This window comes from Lagenorhynchus albirostris, chromosome 8 (genome assembly GCF_949774975.1).
Source record: "Lagenorhynchus albirostris chromosome 8, mLagAlb1.1, whole genome shotgun sequence".
In the NCBI taxonomy this organism is placed as follows: Eukaryota; Metazoa; Chordata; class Mammalia; order Artiodactyla; family Delphinidae; genus Lagenorhynchus; species Lagenorhynchus albirostris.
In genome coordinates, this window is record NC_083102.1 from 90,013,272 (window position 1) to 90,032,720 (window position 19,449).

Here is a 19,449-nt window from a genome sequence, read left to right on the forward strand (position 1 = left end):
TATGAGTATATATTAGCAAATAGGGAGCTATAGCCAAAACTTAGTGATTTTTACGTTTGTAAATTAACTCTGTTACACCAGTGTTCTGAGGACAGCAGCATTATTAAAGTAAGGTGCACAGCCGTTCAAGGAACCAGTGTAGAAAGGCAAGGAGTTCTAAACGCCTTTGATTTTTTTTTTAAGTTGCTTATGGTTAATTTATGTTGTCTTTTTTTCTTTTCTGTGTAATCAAGTATACTTGTGGTAAGAGAAAGCACTGATTTAAATGTGTTTTTATATTCAGTAACCACCTCTTGTTTTCACCATTTGTTTAATCTTCCCAAAATAATCATCTCCAGGAGAATACTTTTATGTGCATTCCTGATACATTGTTAATATTGGTGGGAAAATCTTTAAAATTTTGAGTGTTTTCACGCAATTTGAAAACCTGGAAAAAAGTAATTGAAAGAATATACCCATACCCACGTTGTTCTTTCCAGTCAGTCCCCAAACATCACCCGAAAGTGTACTGCCTCTTCCCAGCGCATGGACGAGAGTAGAAAACGTCACACGAAGTGTATGTTGGACGCTACCTATCCTCCTACATTCTCCGAACAAAATGCGGCACAACCAACTTGTTCTGGACAACGAAACTGTGTCTACGGTAAAATACAAACCAGGAAAGGAGTGTTTTAACCACGTTCACTGAGTGTGCAGCACCCTATCTAAGCCTCCCGCCCCGGCGCCACTCCTCGCCGCGGACTCCAGCAAGCCCTTTCAGAACGTCGGTTAAGCTCACCCCTCCCACGCAAGCCACACTTCATTAGAAATGTTAAGTCCGCTCCCCAGAAGAAGTTGCACTTGGGAACCCAAGCAGCGGATCTGACCCTCTAATCCACCACCAATTAGAAAACAATTATTGCTAATCATCTTGTTCGCACGCCTGCCACGTCGCCTGGCACCGGCCCCCGAGATCGGAATTGGGATGGGAGATGGAGCCTGCGGGGCTGCGGGTGGGGGCGGGGCGCGCTCCCCTCCGCCCGCCGCGGCGTGTGACGTCCCACGCGTCGGCGGCCGCGGAGCAGCGCGGGGAGCCAGGCGGCCTCAGGTGGGGTAAGGCCGGGCCCGACGTCTGGGGGCCTCGGGCCCCGAGGGGGCGTGGAGCGTGGGGTCGCACCGCACTCGCCGCGGTGGGACCGCGGGGTGGGGTCTGCCCCGCGGCGCGTTCGCTGGGCGGGAGGTCCCCCGGGCGCGGACGTTAGCAGAGGCTGGCGTTAGGCTACTGACGCCGCGAAGCTGGACGGAAAGCACTTCCGCAGTGCCGCTCAGGCCTCCTGGCCAGTTCTGCAAGGCTCGCTGGGGAGGTGCAGACGCCGGCCTCCGGGCCCACCCTCGACCCACTCCCTCCCCTCCCCCAACTCCCCGCCCCGGGTCTCTGCCGGGCGCCTCCAGTTGAGGGGAATGTCTGATTCCATAAACCTTCGGGCCGGAAACCTCGCGCGCCGGGGGTCTTTCCTTAAACTGAATTTTCTTGGAAAGGCGGTAGGGTGAAATAAATGTTTCTCTATTTAGGTGTGAAGAAAAAAAATGACACTTCAATGGGCGGCAGTTGCAACTTTTCTTTACGCTGAAATAGGACTCATTTTAATCTTCTGTCTACCTTTTATTCCTCCTCAGAGGTAGGAAACCTCCCAAGCGTTACAATAATAAATATATGATGAGCTCTTTAGACGGTTTAGTGTGTTAACGGAAAAAGTTTTCTTAAGATTAAAAAGGTTTCAGTGCTGTTTATATAAAAGGCACTGTTCAGAAATAAACTCAAAAACCAATTAGGTAATATATGATGACCATATTAAAATATCACATTACATAAAACGTTTTATTATATGTACAAATAACTTTTCCACCTCTCTTCTATAGGAAGGGCCTCGTCTTTTCTGTTCTTTTGATTGCAGATGTAATAAAGCAATGGTCATACTTCTGTCACCTGTCTTGTCGTTAGCTTTTACCTTCGTTTTATTGCCCTGAATTACAGCAGTGAACTTAAATAAAAGTAAATGCATAAGTGCTGTTTACAGCACAGCATGATGCAGAAATGTTTCAGTGAGGCAGTGGAATGACCATTTGGAAACTTAAGCCAATAAATGATTCTTAGTTTTGGCCTTACATAATTCATTAGTGTTCGTTTAATGGCAATTTTACCACTTTATCCTCACATAGAATTAATATATATTAAACGTACTAAATATGAAAAGTATCAGAACCATACATTAGCATTAGTTCCTTAGTAAAGCACCTTCGAAGGTCTTTCAGTACTATTTCGATCGAAGCCTTGGCTCACTTTACCCCTGTAATAACCCACTTATTAGGAGTTCAGTTTTACCTCAGGACTGGATAGTGTGAATGATAAAATACACCTGTATAAAAATGTTGCAAGACATTTGTTCACATAAAAGAAAATAAATGAGACCTAGAGATAACCCACTGAAATTTAGTAAGATTCCTCTACTGGAAGAGACTTAAGAAAGTTTTTATCTTGACTCAGGTTCCGGTAGTCTTCTGTTTTTGTCTATCCGCTGTAGCATCACTATTTTCTTTCTTACAAAAAGAAAAATTGAATTGTTATGTAGGAAGCGGCCTTTGAGATGATTTTATTCAACCCATTCATTCTATGGGAAAGTGGCCTGACTGAGGTCATCTAGCTGATCTGTGGCAAATTCTGGACTAGAATCTGCCTTTCAGTCTAGTGTTTTTTCTGTTCCATCACCCTATCTCTTATCCTGTTGATTTTGTTTCAAATCCTTAGTAATACCCTGTTAAGCTTTTTGGTAATACTTGCAACAGTAGAATCCTATATTCAAGAGAAAGATGTTATTTATAAACATCTGAATTATAGATAAGGCTTAAGAATTTGCAAAAAAATTTTCTTTGTCAGTTGATCTCTTCTCCATCAAAATCGTGCATAAATTATGGATTTTTTCCTGCCAAATATAATTTTTTCCTATCCTGATCAAGTATCTGTTAGATTTGTGTATATGTACATACATTATATAAATATATCCTCATGGACAAATATACTTAAGAAAAATATGTTATATATGCACACAGATAATTTACAATATGTCCTTAACGTGTGTATCCACATCATTTTTTACCTTTCATATGTGTAATCACCATAGTCTTCAAGGAAAAGGCTTCAGTCTTCATTTAATTTGGCTGTCCACTTTTTTCTCACATACCCACTGGTTAAAGACACATCTCAGAGATCAGACTGCCTGGGTTTATATCCCAACTCTGCAAGTTACTGTGTGCCCTTGGGCAATTTATTTACCATCTCTGGCCAGTTTCCTCATCTGTAAAATGGAGGTAATACTAGTATCCACTTCATATGGTGGTTGTGGAGATTAAATGAGCTAAAACATGTACAAGTGCTTAGAAGGGAAGTATGGTAAGGACTCTATATAGTAGCTATTATTAGCTTTGCCTTGAATGGAGCCTTATTATAAACTGCTCATTGTTCCGTGTAGGGGGTCTCTTTTGTGTTCCCTTTTATACTGTCAATTTACTTGAAATGTGAATTTACATTTGGACCTAGATCAAGGTATTGCCACTTATGTTCTCTTTCTTAAAATACAAATCTTTGTAATGTAAAATTTGAATAGCATCCTTGGATGGAAGCATAGAGGCAAAAGAAACTGCATTGGTATCAATCTCTGTCTCCCCCAAACTTAAGGTTATTAGAGTTGTTTTCAAAACATAATAAAGTAAGACCTTTTTTTTTAAGTTGTAAGAATTTGAAATTTACTTAAGTACTTATTACGGTTGTATGTCTCCTCTGGACTCAGTTAATGTGTTACTCATTTAAAATGCCCTTGTGCAAAGTTTGTTACCCTTTCAGTTGTGTGATGGATTACTTTGTCACTCTTTGCCATTTATAATCCATGCTTTCGTACCTCTGTGTCTTTGCTTATACTGTTCATTCCATCTAGACTATTTCATTTTTTTTTAAATTTCACTTTCTCAAATATTGATCTGGGTGGTAATTACATAGGTATATACACACATAAAAGTCCATCAAGCTATACATATATTAAATATATATACACATATATAAATTTATATATTTGTTTGTTTGTTTGTTTGTTTTTTGTTTTTTGGCCACGCTGCGCTGCTTGTGGGATCTTAGTTCCCCAACCAGGGATTGAACCCAGGCCCTCAGCAGTGAAAGCTCTGAGTCCGAACCACTGAACCGCCAGGGAATTCCCTTTCACGCTACATATTTAAGATTTTTGCTCTTTACTGTGTATGTGTAATACCTCAATGATTTTTTAAATTTCCTTATGGTAAAAGTAGAGAAACATTTTTACTTGGAGTAGATGTTGAAAGCGCATGTATTTTTTTTTCATTATTAAAATAAATAGTGCAGAGTCGGACCTCTTACTCCTGAAATGTTGTTAATTGTTAGAACAATAGATCTTTGTTATTTCTGAGTTACTGTCCTGATTATATATATTATGATATAAAGTGATAACTTCTATCAGCAATTTAATATTTTACTATAAGAATTCCTTTTTAAGGTTTTGATCATGTACATTTGCTTTAAAAGTTATTTTTACTTTAGAATATTTAAGCCACCAGACAGAAGATAATCAAATGTCAGATTATTATTAAATTTGAAAGAGGTTGTTCTTTATTTCATGAGACATTCTTATTGGTAAGAATTGGTAATTCTCTGGTATGACATAAAAAATTAAATTTCTGTAATTCTTTTCACTCGCTGCACAATTACCAAAATGTTAATTCATTTTGTATTCAGTATTTAGTATTTAGAAAGTATCTCAAAATGTCCCTTTGATTTTTTACACCTGATGTAATTATATTGCTTTACAGATGGCAGAAGATTTTTTCATTTAGCGTCTGGGGTAAAATTGCAACTTTCTGGAACAAGGCTTTCCTTACTATTATAGTCCTATTGATTGTTCTGTTTCTTGGTAAGTATTAGATTCCTCCTTTGACTAAGCTTAACTCTAGTTTTTATATTATTATTAATGTATTCATTGATTTTTAATTAATTAAGTTGGTGTTGCCATTAGTATACAGTTGACTTTATATTACATAGTATATTGATAGTGTATGGAGTAGATAATTGATATATTGATAAATAGTTGATAGATATTACTGTTATATACACACAAGCATAAATTGCAGCAGAGTGCGGTGCTTCTTAATCTCTTTTCTGTTGTTTTAAGATTTCAATGCAGTGATGCATAGCCTAGTTTTCAGAGTTACCAGTTATACAGTCATTTGTTATTTTGGTGTCCTAGGCACCCAGGGGCTTAGCTCTTAGGGAGGCAAATAGAGGAGTAGAATCACTAGGACCTCAAAAAGAGTTTTAGATGCAGGCTGTGAATCTTGATTGGATCCTGGTTGAAAAACAACAACAGCACAGATATTTAGGGACTACTGCAAAAATTTGAACATGGACTGGTTGTTAGATAATCCTAGGGAATTTCTGTTAACTTTAGTTGTGATAACAATGTTATTATTATAAAGCAGAAGTCAGCAACCTACAGCCCGCAGACCAAATGCCTATTTTTGTAAATAAAGTTGTATTAGAATATAACCATGCCCATTTGCTTATGTCTATGCATGAACAACTGCAGAGTGGAGTAGTTGAAACAGAAACGGTGTGGCCTAAAACATTCACTGTTTGCCTTTAGAGAAAAAGTTTCTCTAAAAAGTTTCACACCTGTGACATAGGAGTATGTCCTTATGCTTAGGAGTTGCATGCTGAAATATTTAGAAGTGTCATGATAGTTACAACTTACTTTCAAATGGTTAAAAAAACCAAGTAAAGCAAATGTGGCAAAATGTTAATTGTTGAATCTAGATAGTGGAATATGGATGTTTATTGTACTAGTTTTTCAGCATGTTTGAAATTTTCATGATAACAAGTACCTTAGAAATTAGAAATCAGAAGTAGACTTTTTTTTGTTTGAAGTGGAAAAGAATAGCTTTATTGCTTTGCCAGGCAAAGAGGGCCACAGTGCGCTAATGCCCTCAAAACTGTGCGTCCTGACCTGGATTGGGTAGTGAGGAGTTTTATAGTAATGGTTCAAAGAGGGCATGATCAGCTCGTGGACATTCTTCTGACTGGTTGGTGGTGAGGTAATTGGGTGTCAGCATCATCAGCGTTCTGGTTCCAGCCGGTCTGGGGTCTACGTGCTTGTGGGCAGCATGCAATTAGCTTCTTCCACTTGGTTGGGGTTTCAGTATCTCAAAAACGTGCAGATTTTTCCATCATTTCCCCTTTTGATTGTAGGTCTTTCAGTAGGAATCACTGATGAGCAAAATATCTGTCTCTTGATGCCAGGGTGATTCAGCTTCTTGCCATGGGTGCAGATCATGTCCCTTGGTGGTAGAACTCCTTTATATTTGCCCAGATGCTGGTGGAGGTATTGTGACGTCCAGACAAGACTTTTCTCTAAAAGTAGACCTTTAAAGTTCTTATCAAACTGGAAATTCCATGAATCGAAATAGTTACCATGTTTTTTAGAAGGAGTAGCTGAGCTCAGAGAGATTAAGTAACTTGTCTGAGATCACCCAGCTACTTCTTGGCACTTCAGTTTTTGATACCCATTGCAGAGTGTATTTTCCCTCAGAATTCCCTCCCAGTTGTGTTGTGGGTTAGGTAAGTTTTACAGGGGCCATAACCACCACGTATGCCACTGTCTTATGAGAAAATGTTTTCTCACATTCCATATTACCAACCTCTGGGGTGGAATCCTCTTTATAAACCAGGATTAACTGGTGTGAGAAGGTATGAGTAGGTAATTGTATCAGGGTATGAATGGGTTTATGCCTCATTTCAAAATGTATTTGTCTCATGGTAAGTTATTAATGTTACTGATTGAATCTCCAGCCATAGAAGAAATAACACCAAGCGAGTAAAAAGCAATAAGGAAAACAGGTACCAACTTTGCCACCAGCTAACTAAATGACCTTTGGAATGGCATTTCACCTCTCTGAGTTTGGTTTATCCATTTGCAAAATAAAGGGAAAGAGGGAATAATCCCTGCAGCTCTTGCTATCTCTAGAAGTGTATTGTGACCTTCCAACTCTAAAATTATCACAAGAATTTCTACTGAAAACTGCCACATATCCATATAAGGAAGGGGAACTTTAGCCAAGCTTCTTTTGGTTACATATATCAGAAATGAACTTCAGCTCACTTGAGCAAGAAAGGGGAACTTAAAGTAAAATACGGGGTTGTTCCACAGCAGCCCAGGGAAGGAAGGAAGCCAAACTCCTAGGAACTGAAGTGTCCTTTTTGTGTCCCTGCATTTCTCACTGGGTCTACTTCACATCTGTACAGACTCTGATACTCTGTTCCCACGTCAGAAAATAGGTACCATACAGCTGCCAAGTTTTGTCAATCTAGCGATATGCAAGGATTAATTAGCCATTTCTTTTTTTTTTTTTTTTTTTTTGGTCCGTGCTGCACAGCAAGGCATGTGGGATCTTAGTTCCCCTACCAGGGATGGAACCCGTGCCCCCTGCATTGGAAGTGCAGAGTCTTAACCACTGGACCGCCAGGGAAATCCCTAACTAGCCATTTCTGAATCCCAATTCCAATTCTAAGGGAAAAAATCTGATCAGCTAGCACCAGGTATCCAATCCTCATCTGAGAAGCTATGGCCAGGGGCAGGGTCACAGAGCAGAATCATGACTGCTGGCTGGAGCCTACATCTGTGGGCAGAGGGAGTAATTAATTCCCAGAGAATAGGAACATCATGGATGGTTAATGCAGGAGCTTTAACCATGGATGGTAAAGACAGGCAGATAGGGACTTATCCGTGAAGCCTCAGTGTTTCCATCTCAGAACAGGGGGATAACACGTACTTCACTGAAGTGTCGGAAGGATAAAATGCAGTTACATATGTAAAGTACATAGTCCGGTGTTCTCGTCCACTAGAACAACACTGGTGTAAGTAATGTAAACCCAGTAGGTTTGAATTACTCAAGCTTAATTCATCTTTTATTATTTATTTATTATTATTATTATATACATATTATTATATATTATTATATTATTAATTATTATTATATTAATTATATATAATTATATATATTATATATTATATATATTATATATATTATATATTATATATATAAATATTATATATATAATATATTATATATAATATAATATATATAATTTATAATATATTATATATATAATTATATATATTTAATTAATGCAAGCATACAATATATATATATATTATATATATAATTATGTATATAATTATTATTATATTATTATTATAATTACTATATTATTATTATATATTATTATTTTATTATTATATATATTATTATTATTATTTATTTTATTTTATTTATTTTGGATTTTTTTTTCTTGTTGGTCTAATAAGGTAATTATTACAAGATGTTAACATTCCTAGAGCCAATACTAACTGAAAAGTGTGTGTGCATCTGTGTGTGTTTTAGCACGTTGGAATAGGCAGAAAGGAAGTAGGAAACCCAGGAGAATATGTTTAGTGTCAGCACAAATGCATCTTGGGAATTTGAAAGCGTCCACAAGTGATCCAAAAAAAGACTATCTCTGTGTGCCTTATAGAAAATTGACTTTGTCACACCCTCCCTTTATTGTTGCCCCCATCCCACTTTTCATACATGTTCTCTTCGTTATTATGCAAGCAACTTATTCTACAAATGGGTTTTTATGACTATTTACATTTATTCTTTGATAGTGCTTAATCTTTAGCATTTCTGCATAATGGATCCAGGAGTATTGTTCCTGTTTAATTGCCAATGAGTAATGATCTTCACAGTATTATGAATTATTTTTATGAGTTATGTTTGCTTTATTTTTGTTTTGTAGTGATTGGCATGCTCTTACTATATTGAGGCAATCTGAGAAATAACTAAGCCATGAAAAAGAATGAAATCTTGCCAGTTGTGTCAACATGAATGGACCTTGGGGCATTATGCTAAGTGAAATAACTCAGACAGAGAAAGACAAATACTGTATGAACTCACTCATATGTGGAATCTTTAAAAAAATAAAATCAAGCTCATAGATGCAGAGAACAGATTGGTGGCCAGGGGTGGGTGAGTGGGCAAAATGGGTAAAGGGAGTCAAAAGATACAAGCTTCCAGTTATAAAATAAATAAGTCATGGAGACGTAATGTACAGCATGGTGACTATAGTTAGTAATACTATATTGCATATTTGAAAATTGCTAAGAGAAAAGAAAAAAAAATTCTGTAACTATGTATGATGATGGATGTTAACTAGACTTGTGGTATTTTACAATATATACAAACATCGAATCTTTTTTGTTAATTAGCAAATTAGGAATAGAAGGAAACTTCATCATTCTGATGAAGAACATCTGCAAAAACCTAGAGCTAGCATCATCCTTAGTCAGATGTTGAAAGTTAGCCCCATAAGATTGGGAACAAAGCAAGGATATTCACTTCCACTATTTTTATTCAATTAAGTAATAGATTTTCTAACCAGAATAATAATGTCAACAAAAACTAGAAAGCATAAAGATTGCAAGTTAAAAAGTAAAACAATCATTTGCAGATGACATGATTGTTTATTTAGAAAATCCTAAAGTATCTATGAGAAAGTTACTGTGTCAAAGAAATATAGTGGCATCAAAAACTACAAGGTCAATATACAGAAATGAAGTGTATTTCTATGCTATAATCAATAATTCAAAACTGAAATTTTTGAAAATTCCTTTTATAAATATACCAAGAAACCTAAAAACCTTACAAAAAAACTTTATAAAAAGATGTACAAGATCACAACGCTGAAAGCTACAGAAATGTTGCTGGAAGGAATTAAAGAAAATGGAAAATAAAAATATCAATTGGAAAACTCACTATCATTGCAATGAAATAGCACTTCATACCGACTAGGATGGTTATAATCAAAAAGACAGAAAATAACAAGTGTTGATGAAGATGTGGAGAAATTGGAACCATCATACTCTGCTTGTTGGAATGTAAACTGGTACAGCTGCTTTGGAAAACAGTTTGGCAGTTCCTCAACAAGTTAAACATAGAGTTACCATATGATCCAGCAATTCCACTCCTAGGTATATACCAAGAGAAATGAAAACTTATGTCAGTACAAGAACTTGTACGTGAATGTTCATGGCAGCGTTATTCTTAATAGCCAAAATGGAGAAAATCCAAATCATCTCATGAATGGATAAACCAAATGTGGTATATCTGTACAATGGAATATTTTTCAGTCATAAAAACTAACAAAGTGGACTTCCCTGGTGGCACAGTGTTTAAGAATCCGCCTGCCAGCGCAGGGGACACGGGTTCGAGCCCTGGCCTGGGAAGATCCCACATGCCGCAGAGCAACTAAGCCCGTGAGCCACAACTACTGAGCCCGTGTGCCACAACACTGAAGCTCACTGCCTAGAGCCCATGCTCCACAACAAAAGAAGCCACCGCAATGAGAAGCCTGTGCACCGCAACAAAGAGTAGTCCTCGCTCACCACAACTAGACAAAGCCCGTGCACAGCAACAAAGACCCAACGCAGCCAAAAAAAAAAGTAAAGGATAATAGTTTGCCATGTAGCTAGAGATTAGACAGTGCAGTGATGGTAAGTCCTAGATGACTAATAAAAAAGCAAAATACTGTTAACATTCAAAGTTTACCAGTATCCACTTACAGAGCATCTGTTTTGAGCATGGTACCCTCCCATGTATTGTAAAGGAAAGACAGAGTCCCTAGCTAAAGTCCACTATCTAACAGTTAGGTCAGTTGTGCTAAAACTGCTTCCCGTTTTAATAATAACCTTCTATTCTTAAAAGCCAAAAGTAATATTCCCTCTTTTTCTCTGATAGATGCTGTGAGAGAAGTAAGAAAATATTCCTCAACTCATGCCATTGAAAGCAGCTCAGCCAGCAGACCTGCTGCCTATGAACATACACAGATGAAACTTTTTAGGTCTCAAAGAAATCTTTACATTACTGGATTTTCATTATTTTTCTGGCTGTAAGTTTTTTAAAAAGCACAATTTAAAAACATGATTTGTGTTTCTCTTTCTCATTTTTTCTACCTATACTATAGTTGTTTTTTTTTCTGTACTATTTAGCATACTAACGTCTTTATGAAAGAACTCAGATGACAGATCCAAATAACAAATAATAATTGTGGCTTGTAGGTTCTATAGGCCCATAACGCCCTGCATGATCTGGCGCCTGCTGCTCTGACGTGTACACCACGTTCCAACCACACTGCCCTTCGCTGCTCATTCATTCATCCATTCTTGCAACAAATATTTATTGAGTTCCTGTTTTGTACCCTGCTCCTTCCTGCTTCAGGATCTTCCCACCAGCTTTCCCTTCTGCCAGAATACTCTTTCCTTCCCTCTCTCCCTGGCTAATTTCTACTTTAGCCCCTTCCTCAGGAAAGCTGAGACCTCTGACCATCATTCCCCCAAAGTAGGAAGGTCTTCTGTTGTACACTCCCATAGAATGTGTAATGTATATGCTTTTCTTTCAAGTGTCATTCGTGATTGTAATTAAATACTGTTTTAATTCTTGCCTTCCCAAGTAGAACCTAAACTCTGAGAGTAGGGCCTCTGTCTTGTTTCCTGCTATGTCCCCAGTGCCTGGCACAGTGTTTAACACTTAGCAGTTCCTGAGGAAATATCTGCTGAATGAATAAATGAAGATAACGATTACTACTACTAACAAAGGAAGTTACCTATAAGTAGAAGTGAATGAGCAGTTTGTAGGTTTGGCCAGCCTCACAAAATGCTCTTTAAATTTTTTGCTGAGGGGGAAAAAGTCTTACTGGCCCTGCCACACTGTCTGGAATTCTGTTTCTTCTCGTCCTGGCCAAAGGCCTCTACAGAGAAAATAAGTAAATTAATAAGTAGCACTGAACCTGCATTCCAAATGCTAATCTTCTAACGAAGATTCCAAAGAAATGAGACACAGGCTTGTTTTGACTGGAAGACTTGAATTAAAAATATATCTTCCTTCCGTAAACATCACCTCCCTCCAACACACCCACACCTGAAGGGGAGTCACTGGATAATTATTACTTAAAGTCACAGTTCCTGGTGATTAGTTGCACACTACTCTGACATTTTTTTCATTTTCTTAGAGTGTTGAGACGTCTGGTTACCCTTATTACTCAGCTGGCGAAAGAGCTGTCAAACAAAGGAGTACTTAAAGTTCAAGCAGAAAATACTAACCAGGCTGCCAAAAAATTCATGGAAGAGAATGAAAGACTAAAACGGGTATTTAAATTTTCTTCTTAAAAACTGGTGTAAGTGTTATTGGTATTCCCAAGGGGTAGTTTATTATTTTTCAGCATCAGAAAGAGCATTTTCATAATATATAAGCAGAAAATGACCATAAATAACAATATTCTACAAAATTATTGTTTCAGAAGTATTTTATTATCTTTAAATTTGTGTGTTCTCACAGTTTCCCTCCATAGTAGATTAATGCCATTGGACCTACTTCCTATGATTCAAGGAGAAAACAGTATTCTGGGAATATGAATTTTAATTCCTTCATTACCATTAATTTTACTTTATAACCTAAAACAAGTTTTAATAAGTCTCTATTATGTTTCCATTTCCCTTTCAGTTGAATTCCTGTTGGTTTTTTTGGTGTGGTTTTTTTTGTTGTTATTGTTATTTTCTTTAAATGATGATTATGTAGGAAGCAGACGAAAATAGTTGATATAGATTGATGACTACATATAATATTTTCAATTTCTAATTTGGTTATGCTGTTGATAATTCTTCTTTGAGAACCCTATGCTGTCTTTCCCTGGCTACTCAGGGAGAGTGTAAATGAGATACTGATGTTTTCCATGTTAAGTAAAAAGAAGAACGAATGGAAAAATGGAAGATACAAAATTACTTTGGGTATTTTTTTCTTAGGTTTAAAATTTAGGAGTCAGATCTCATAGCTTGAGTGTTTTCAGTTCATTTTAAGCCCCATAAATTTTCCTAATTCTGCTTCTTAGAAAAAAATAATCAGTGGAACCTTCAGAAGTAAAGCAACTTTTCTTGAAGAAAGAATTCCTAGCATAATGCAATAAGATTATCTCCCTATTATAAATTAATGAATTACAGTCAATTATATATTACATCAAATTATATTTATGTAAAAAGTATTGTGATCCTAAATTCTAAAGCCCAGCCTCTTACAGAAAGAACTATAAGCGTCACCTTTCATCAATGCTAAATGAGTTAGCTGTTACATAGTACAATATAAATCTTTCTAAAACCTATGAAATAAGTCAAAACTCATTGCAAAAAAAATTTTTTGATACTACAGTGTCATGGTCACCTATTCAGAAACCTATGTTTTACTTATGACGTCTACCTTATTTTTACTACAGAAACAGGATTCAAAAATGTTTCTTTGGGTAGATTATAACCAGCATCTTTTAAGGAAACTTTTAGAGAATAAGCACCGGTTTATATTTTTACTTCGTTTTGTTCTGTTTTGAAAAAGCATTGATCCATAGATGTCATGTAACTTTCCCGTTGTCATAAATATAGGTCTGGGAAATCAAGCTGTCGGTATTTCTGTATTCAGAAACAAGCAATATACGTCACTGTAGTGTTTCAGCAGCACAGTCAGCCTTATTTTGTACCTTAATATTATTTCCTTCATTTTCTATCCTTTGATCTCATTTCATAATGGTAAAAACGAAACAAACCCCTCAAGGCTTTTATTAATATGTGGTGGCTAAACTCAAAAGCACACAGCCAGTATTTGTAGACTTACCATGTACCGATCTTGATTTACCATGCCTATCATGTTAAAGTAGTGAGTTGTAACTACTAATAGAACACTGCTTTTTTCCTCTTATTCTTGAACTCCAAGAAAATGGAAAGTGTTTTTGTAGTTTTGGTACTATGATTTTTCTCATATATACCATAATTAATGTACTTAAATTAGTTTTGTCCTTCAGCAAAAGCACGTTCCTCAAAACATTTCTTTTGGGATTGTTTTCAGAACTAGTTACTAACTTGCAAGGAAATTGATTTCATGATTACTGATTCTTTGATCCGCCACAGTGTCTCCCTTTTTTTGTTCTCCTCTCCTTTGGTTCCATGCTGTCCTGGTTCCCTGCTTCTGCATATCTGTGGCCCAGTCAGTGGCCCTAGATCATAAGTGCATAGATATACTGGGCTAAAGCGAGTACACAGTGGGGAGAAAGTCTGCAAGCTGGATAAAAATACTGTCAGTGCCCAAAGCGTAACTGATTAACCATAGGTCAGAATGTCAAAGATGACTTCTACTTCAAGATACTTCATGTAGGTTTTGAAATACCAGCTGAGGAAGGATAAAATTGCTAAAACATCTCTTCGTTCTATATCAGAGATACATTATCTAATGGAAAGTGCATTACCCTGAAGTCCAAAAGACCTGGGTGCCAGTCCCAAATCTACCAGTAAGTAGCCTTGTGACCTGGGGCAAGTCACCTCATTTGTTCTGGGCCTCAAGTTTATAACTAATAGCTAATGTTGTTCACATGCTTCACAGTAAGGTATTAACTCTTCCAATTGTTGCAACAATGCTATGAGGTTGATGCTGTTAATATTTGCATTATATAGATGAAGAAATGGAGGCACAGAAAGGTTAAGCGACTTGCCCAAGATCATTCCACTAATAAGAGACAGACCTAAGGATTCAATCCAAGCAGGCTGCCTCTAAAATCCACACTCTTAACCACATTGTTCTGTGCCCTTCAATCGTATGCTAACCTATGAAAGGACTTGCAGATGGTGCCTGGGACGCATTTCTGTTACGATATTCAGTTAATGAAATGAAATAATTATGAAAGACCAATTAACTTTTAATTTAACTGCTTTAGTATAACAACAGTGACAGAGCTTTACTTCTTACTTGTTTTCTTCCCAGCCACTTACCAAGGTGGGATAAGGTGGGTGGGACAGTGAACATATGTATTATTGTAGCTGGTAGCTATTGAATTTCAGATTCCAGGGCTCTTGGTCTTTCTCCAGCATCAAGTTACACAAAATAAAGTTGAACAAGTTGACAGGTGCAGTAATGAAAGCTTATTTACAAGACTGACACCAAATGCAACTTTTCCAAGTCAGTGGCAATAATAATTCAAGCAGACAGGGTAAACATTCCTGTAACTCAGTCGTTCTCTTCCAATTTGGGTAATCACTGGAGGCTGTGTTAACTGAATTCAGTGAAGTAACAGCTAAGATTGTTTTGAACTTGAAATGGTCAACAAACTTGTAGAGATTTGGAGGGTTTTTTCCCTAGTTCCTGCTCTTAAAAAAATATATATATATTTTAGTTTTGGAGATAAGAGGCTCCTTCGGTTTTAGTAGGTACTTCAGTGCTTTACCTCCTAAAAAAATTTCTTGGACTTATACAATATATTCGTTCGAGCTTTAATTCCTCCTTCGGATCTGCCTAATCTCTGTTATAACACAGTAGTATTGTACAATCTTGTGCTGCAGTATCTATGCTCTAGTCTCATCCTTTCCACTAGATTGAAGTTACCTGAGAGCAGAGACCATACTTACATTTTTACTCCTTATAGTACATAGCACTGTAAAATATTTGCATGTAGTAGTAGCAGTGCTCAGTAGAACTTTGTTTTGTTTGTTTAATATATCAGCTTACATTAGAAAAGGAATCACCCTGCAGTAGAAATTCTTTACTGTGTCAGTCTGTTTTAAATTGTCCTGAGTTAACTTTTTTACCTGACTACGGAAGCTTTCCGTATCAAATTGCTGCCTGTTCTGTTTTTCAAACATTAATCTAATTTGCCTTTCTTGGTAACTTAACATCTTACAATTTCTTTTTGATAAGTTGGCGTCTTCATTCTATTAACGATGATTTCCATCCAGACATATAGATTATGAAATTTTTACCCCATGATGTTTTTATTTTAGTCAAATATTTTACTATTCAGATCTTAATTTTTCTTGTCTAGAAAAGATAAGCTGCAAACATAAACATTTTAAAAGCCAGAATAGATTTGAAAATAATAAAGAACATTGTAAAGGATTAACCGAATAAAAGTAATTTGGAGACTGTTCAATGAAAATTAGGTAGAATTGTCCAGGTGAAGAGATGGCCCTGTTATTCTCCACTTACCCATCTCTATCCTGACACCATTATGGTCTTCTCTTATGAATTCGTGTATATAGAACTAGTCTGAGTAGACAGCTCTGCAGTTGGAACATAATGGCTTTTCAAGTAGTACTGTCCCCAGAACTATTTGTTTTTCCTTAGAGTAACATCACGCAATTAAAGAAAAGACATTGTTTATCTAAATACCTTTGAAAATACAATTTTTTTTTGGCTGCCTTGGGTCTTCGTTGCTGCGCGTGGGCTTTTTTCTAGTTGCAGTGAGCGGGGGCTACTCTTCGTTGCGGTGCACAGACTTCTTGTTGCGGTGGCTTCTTTTGTTTCGGTGCACGGGCTCTAGGCGCGTGGGCTTCAGTAGTTGTGCCACATGGGCCCCAGAGTGCACAGGCTTCAGTAGTTGTGGCTCGCAGGCTCTAGAGCACAGGCTCAGTAGTTGTGGCACACGGGCTTAGGTGCTCTGCAGCATGTGGGATCTTCCTGGACCAGGGATTGAACCCGGGTCCCCTGCATTGGCAGGCAGATTCTTAAGCACTGTGCCACCAGGAAAGTCCCTGAAAATATAATTTTAATTGTAGCCCAACCAGAAACTCTTGTTATTTTCATTTCAGAGATTTCAGTCATAGAAAAAATTTTGTGTGTGTTTGCCAAATATCAAGTTTCTGCTAACAAGTTTACATTATAAAAAAGTATAAAATACTGAAAAGGACAAAGAATAAAATAAAGATCAGTAATTTAAAATACATTGTTCATCTCTTTTCCTGAAAGAATGGCTATTGCAATCTAATGTTACTTCTTTCTATAACTCTCTTTTCTGATAGCTCTTGAAAAACCATGGCAAGGAAGAAGAACACATTTTGGAAGCGGAAAATAAAAAACTAGCAGAAGATAAGGAAAAACTGGAAACTGAATTAAAGAAGGCTTCAGATGGTAATGTTGTATGCATGCACAAAAGTAGGAAAAGTATTGTGATATTTTATGCTGTTACACTTCACTGTTTTTCCTAAAACAAAATCATGGCTAAATGTTCTTCTGGCTAAAATACCAAGAGTGACCTATTTATAAATTCCTGCTCGAATACGGAGATAAAACAGTGTTTCAGCCAAGAGAAACATGCTCTGTTATACATACAAACATGTAGGTGTTTCAGATCTGTGTTGTAAATACAGATGTTCCTCCCTTAGCAAAAGAGCTATGTTCCTGAAAAGTTGCTTGTAAACACATGTTTGGAAATGAATCACATTTTTCCGTCATAGTATATTGCTTTTTGAAAGAAGCAATAAAAATTTATCTCAAAAAAAAAAAAAAAAGAAAGAAGCAATGACGGGGGATTGCTTATTATTATTATTTATCTTATTTATTATTATTTATCTTATTATTATTTATCTTATAATTATTATTATTTATCTTATCTTATTATTTTGGTTATAAGAAAATACGTTGCTTATCTCAAGCCCTAATACTTTCTACCTGCCAGATATAAGGAAAATGTTCCTTGAAAGAGATGGATAGGGATAGAATAAGCCACAGTCTAGGATGCCAGCTGAGAGCTTGAATGTCTCATTCCAAAACACACTGCAATGAGGACTTGGGGTAGGGCGTCCTAACTTCATTTTCCTGAAGGCAGCTATTTCTCCTACATTTTTTGTTTTTTGAAAAATAGCTCTGTTAGTATTTTCTTCTTCTTAGACAAGGAACAAATTATTATTGCCTGTAGCTGCATAGCACAGAAAAGTCCCAAGTCCAGTGTCATCCCAGGAAACTCTGAATAAAAGTTTATGGCTTGACCCCTGAGCAACATTCCTGCATATGACATAGTCCTTGATGTTGTCCAGATACTGGGGAACCTCTCAGTCAGAGTCAAGATAATAACCAATGCATAGACCTTCTCCAATTTCAGATCTCTTCCACTACTTTGTGTTGGGAATAACTTGGAGAACGTTCAGTGACTGAATCAAAGACCTACTTTATGCCATTTGTAAGTTTAGATTTTTTTTTAATAGACCTCAGTATAATAGAAGTTTCTGTACTATAACTTGCTGTTTGATTATCTATGGACATTGTTTGTGTAGAGTTGAGTTCATCAAGATGTATTTGAGGGACTTCCCTGGTGGTGCAGTGGTTAAGAATCCTCCTGCCAGTGCAGGGGACGTGGGTTCTAGCCCTGGTCCAGGAGGATCCCACATGTCACGGAGCAGCTAAGCCCATGTGCCACAACTACCGAGCCTGCTCTCTAGAGCCCGCAAGCCACAACTACTGAAGCTTGCGTGCCAAGAGAAGCCACTGTAATGAGAAGCCCGTGCACCACAACAAAGAGTAGCCCCCGCTCAACACAACTAGAGAAAGCCTGCGTGCAGCAACAAAGACCCAACACAGCCAAAAATAAATAAATAAACCTATTTAAAAAAAAAAAAAGTATTTGAATTTGAGATGGAAAGCCTGAAGATAAATTTAATTCTGTTTTAAAAAAATCTGTAGGATATTTCGTATATGATATAAAATATATAGTTACTTTCCTACTTCTTATTTAAAGTAAAAAAAGAAAAAAAATCATTTAGAGGCAGTAAGTTAAAAAATAAGTTACTCTTCTAGACAAGGTGGTAGATGATGTGATAGGTATAGTATAGCTCAAAATTCTAAATCTTCTCATAGTTGGTGTACTGTTGGCTCTTCTGCAATTCCAGACAATTTGGAACATGAAGTTTTAACATTTGTATGAAAATAAATTTAGTAATCAGACATTTCAAGTGAGAAGTAGTGTTCTTTTTTTACCCAACACAAAATATTGGTGCTAATCCTTCTGAAGAATGCAAGGGACTATTTCCAAAATACCTTTAATTAGTTTAAAAAAGTTATTTTAAATTTCTGCTTTTTTTCATATTTGCCAAGGATCCTTTCCCTTATGTTGTAAGCAGAGTAGGACAGAAATAAAAAGACAGACAAGAATCGGTTGTGTGCCATGCTACACCTCTCCTAACCCTGGCCAGCTTAGTTTTTTCCTCCCTTTGCCTTTTAAAAATTCCAACTCTGAGATATTTTGAGCTTTAACCTCACAAGTCTGAAATATAACTCTAAACTCGGGGTTATTTTGAGTAATATAAAGAAACTCAATATTTCTTTAACAGACAATTCAGATGTCTGGAGAAAATGAACTCTTTGATAATACAGGCATTTTGTTTATGATGTGATAACAAGAGATGCCAAGCTTCTGTGTTTGAAGTGTAGACTGCAAAACTGCTTTCAAAGTGAATCAGTGTTGAGGTAAAAGCAGATTTTACCTGTTTGAGTATGTCCTGTTTG

The 19,449-nt window shown here is 36.8% G+C and overlaps 1 protein-coding gene across 3 annotated transcripts in view; it reads left to right on the forward strand.

Moving 5' to 3' along the window:
* The first annotated feature begins 1,032 nt into the window (after window positions 1-1,032).
* Window positions 1,033-19,449, forward strand: part of BCAP29 (B cell receptor associated protein 29) — a 41,229-nt gene continuing 22,812 nt past the window's right edge. The window contains exons 1-7 of one of the 3 annotated variants that reach the window (XR_009542054.1): window positions 1,033-1,087; window positions 1,552-1,658; window positions 4,870-4,970; window positions 10,885-11,035; window positions 12,155-12,290; window positions 16,971-17,079; window positions 18,050-18,127. Coding sequence is in view for 2 of the 3 variants with exons in the window: in XM_060157291.1 (XP_060013274.1) it covers window positions 1,567-1,658; window positions 4,870-4,970; window positions 10,885-11,035; window positions 12,155-12,290; window positions 16,971-17,103 (613 nt within the window). In the remaining variant the exon portion in view is untranslated. Of the gene's footprint in view, window positions 1,088-1,551; window positions 1,659-4,869; window positions 4,971-10,884; window positions 11,036-12,154; window positions 12,291-16,970; window positions 17,104-18,049; window positions 18,128-19,449 lie in introns of all 3 variants that reach the window. The other 2 variants (XM_060157291.1, XM_060157292.1) reach the window with 2 other exon arrangements.